At 40.9% G+C, this 2,599-nt stretch overlaps 1 protein-coding gene across 1 annotated transcript in view; it reads right to left on the reverse strand.

Annotated features, from left to right (window-relative positions):
• Nucleotides 1–189: 189 nt before the first annotated feature.
• Nucleotides 190–2,599, reverse strand: part of LOC107099286 (gastrula zinc finger protein XlCGF57.1-like) — a 5,510-nt gene continuing 3,100 nt past the window's right edge. Inside the window, exon 3 of the mRNA XM_015397343.1 lies at nucleotides 190–1,906. Coding sequence (XP_015252829.1) covers nucleotides 387–1,906 — 1,520 coding nt within the window. The 3' untranslated portion in view covers nucleotides 190–386. The remainder of the gene's footprint in view (nucleotides 1,907–2,599) is intronic.

The following is a 2,599-nucleotide window of genomic DNA, read 5'->3' on the forward strand; positions in this document are numbered from 1 at the left end:
GCATTTTCAAGGATTTCCAGCACCCGTACGAACCCTGTGAGTTAAAAAAGGAGGAGGATGAGAGAGAAACAGGACATTCAATCAGACATTATGGACAATGTGAGATCTGAGGGATGCAATTTATCAGCCACATGTAGAGGACAATAATGTAGCAACTGAGAGTGTGACTGACTATATACAATCCTGTGTATATAACAGCATCCCTAGGACAGTAAAATGATACCCAAATAATAACCCCTGGATTCCAAGTGAACTGAAGAAAGACACGTGTTGAGAACTAAATCTAAGATCAATCCACCTGTAAAATTCTGAAAAGAAGTGAAAAATGTGGCGCTCAATGGTGATGGAGCAAATATATATAAGCACTTGCAGCTGCGTAGGTTGAGTCATTTCTCTCCTGTATGGATCTTCATGTGTCTCTTTAAACTTTCTTTATGAGTAAATTTTTGTCCACACTGGTCACAACAGAAAGGTGTCTGTCCCGTGTGGGTCCTCGTGTGTGCGCTTAAACTTTCTTTATGCCGAAATCTTTTTCCACATAGAGCACAACAGAAAGGTTTCTCTCCCGTGTGGATCCTCATGTGTGCATTTAAATTTCCTTTCAGGCTAAATTTTTGTCCGCACTGGTCACAACAGAAAGGTTTCTGTCCCGTGTGGGTCTTCGTGTGTGTGTTTAAACTTTCTTTATGCCGAAATCTTTTTCCACACTGGTCGCAACAGTAAGGTTTCTGTCCCGTGTGGATCCTCGCGTGTCTGTTTAAATTTCCCTTCAAGCTAAATCTTTTTCCACATTGGTCGCAACAGTAAGGTTTCTCTCCTGCGTGGTTCCTCAGGTGTTTGTTTAAATTGACTTCCCTGTTAAATGTAAGTCCACATAGGGCACAACAGAAAGGTGTCTCTCCTGTGTGGCTCATCGTGTGTGCATTTAAAGCTTCTTCACGCCGAAATCTTTCTCCACATAGATCACAACAGAACGGTTTCTGTCCTGTGTGGATCCTCGTGTGTCTGTTTAAACTCCCCTTCAGGCTAAATCTCTTCCCACATATGTCACAACAGTAAGGTTTCTGTCCCGTGTGGATCCTCAAATGTTTGTTTAAGCTGTCCTTCTCGCTACATCTATGTCCACATATGGCACAACAGAAAGGTTTCTGTCCCGTGTGGGTCCTTGTGTGTATGTTTAAACTTTGTTTATACGCGAATCTTTTTCCACATAGATCACAACAGTAAGGTTTCTGTCCAGTGTGGATCCTCATGTGTCTGTTGAAATCTCCCTTCCGGCTAAATCTATGTCCACATTGGTCGCAACAGAGAGGTTTGACTCCTGTGTGAATTGTCGTATGTCTATTTAATCCGGCATCTTTTTCGCCACAGTCTTCACAGCTAAACTTCGTAAAGCATTTCTCACCATCCAGGGAGCTTAAAGCTCTTATTTCTGATTGCTTTATATCTTTCTGAACACAGCTTCTGTGAAGAACTTGTTGAGCAAACTCGGATGAGCAAGAAGGTCTGTTAATGCTGTCAAAGTCCATGTCCTTGTTTTTTAGTCCAGAGGCTAATAGTTGATTTGGCTCAGACTGCTTTATGTCCTCTTCAGTTTTTAAGGAAAATGACCCATCTTGATGATCTTTTATCCTCACACATCCTTCTCCATCATTCTCTCCTGGAAACGTTTTACCTTTAATGTGTTCTTGATAAAGCTGTGGGAATGCAGGGCACTGTTTATCATCCTCGTTCTTTATGGGATGAAGAGTTACTGGAAACTGAACTGAACGGCTGAACTGCTCTCCCTGCAGACTGGTGCAGACTTCCTCCTCTTCCTCCTTTATGTGGTGGAGCTCTGGCTCATGCAGAACAGCACAAGGTCTCAGGTCTTCATCAGCTTCTTCTTTAATCGTCTGTTTATCATCTAAAAGAAACATAAAAACACACAATGCATATTAGAGAGTATATCGACCTCACCTTGGACCGAGTCACTTTAAAAAAAAGACAATTACTCTCAAATCTTTGATTTAATTGCTACTTTTCTATTAATTTTTCAGTTCCATTTGTATTTCTATTCATTTTTTCAAAACGTATCTTGAACTAATTTCTAATGTCCAATGGAGTTTGTTTTTTTTTGTCTGCACCTCAATTATATATATGACTATTTCTAATGTTTAATGTGCTTTCTATGTTAGATAAAAAGGTGATAGAGCAGCGGAAACAAGTAATGAACACTGATGAACTTTTTCAGTTTAAATACTCCTTAATGTAGCATTGAAGGAATGTTGGAAATGAGAGTGACTCCTGTGGGGGTGTGATTGGGAGGAACGGACCCTCAGCTCTGATCCTGAGCGGCGTTTCATTATTGGACCTCTGGAGGTTGATGATACTTTTCCATTAGGATGAGTTAAAAGTTTGACATTTGGAAATACAGAGAATTAAGAAACAGAATGGATCGGAACCGGTTCTAACAGTTCAATTCTCCTGGAATCCAACAATTTCTTGGGACGGCGCACATCCGACATGATTAAACACAGCCGACCTCAGGATGAGAACCTCATCTTTGCACCGGTGTTGAGCTAAGGTAGGTTTTCCTGAGTTCTTCGTCTCACTTTAC

Source organism: Cyprinodon variegatus, unplaced genomic scaffold, assembly GCF_000732505.1.
Source record: "Cyprinodon variegatus isolate N-32 unplaced genomic scaffold, C_variegatus-1.0 Scaffold854, whole genome shotgun sequence".
NCBI lineage: Eukaryota > Metazoa > Chordata > Actinopteri > Cyprinodontiformes > Cyprinodontidae > Cyprinodon > Cyprinodon variegatus.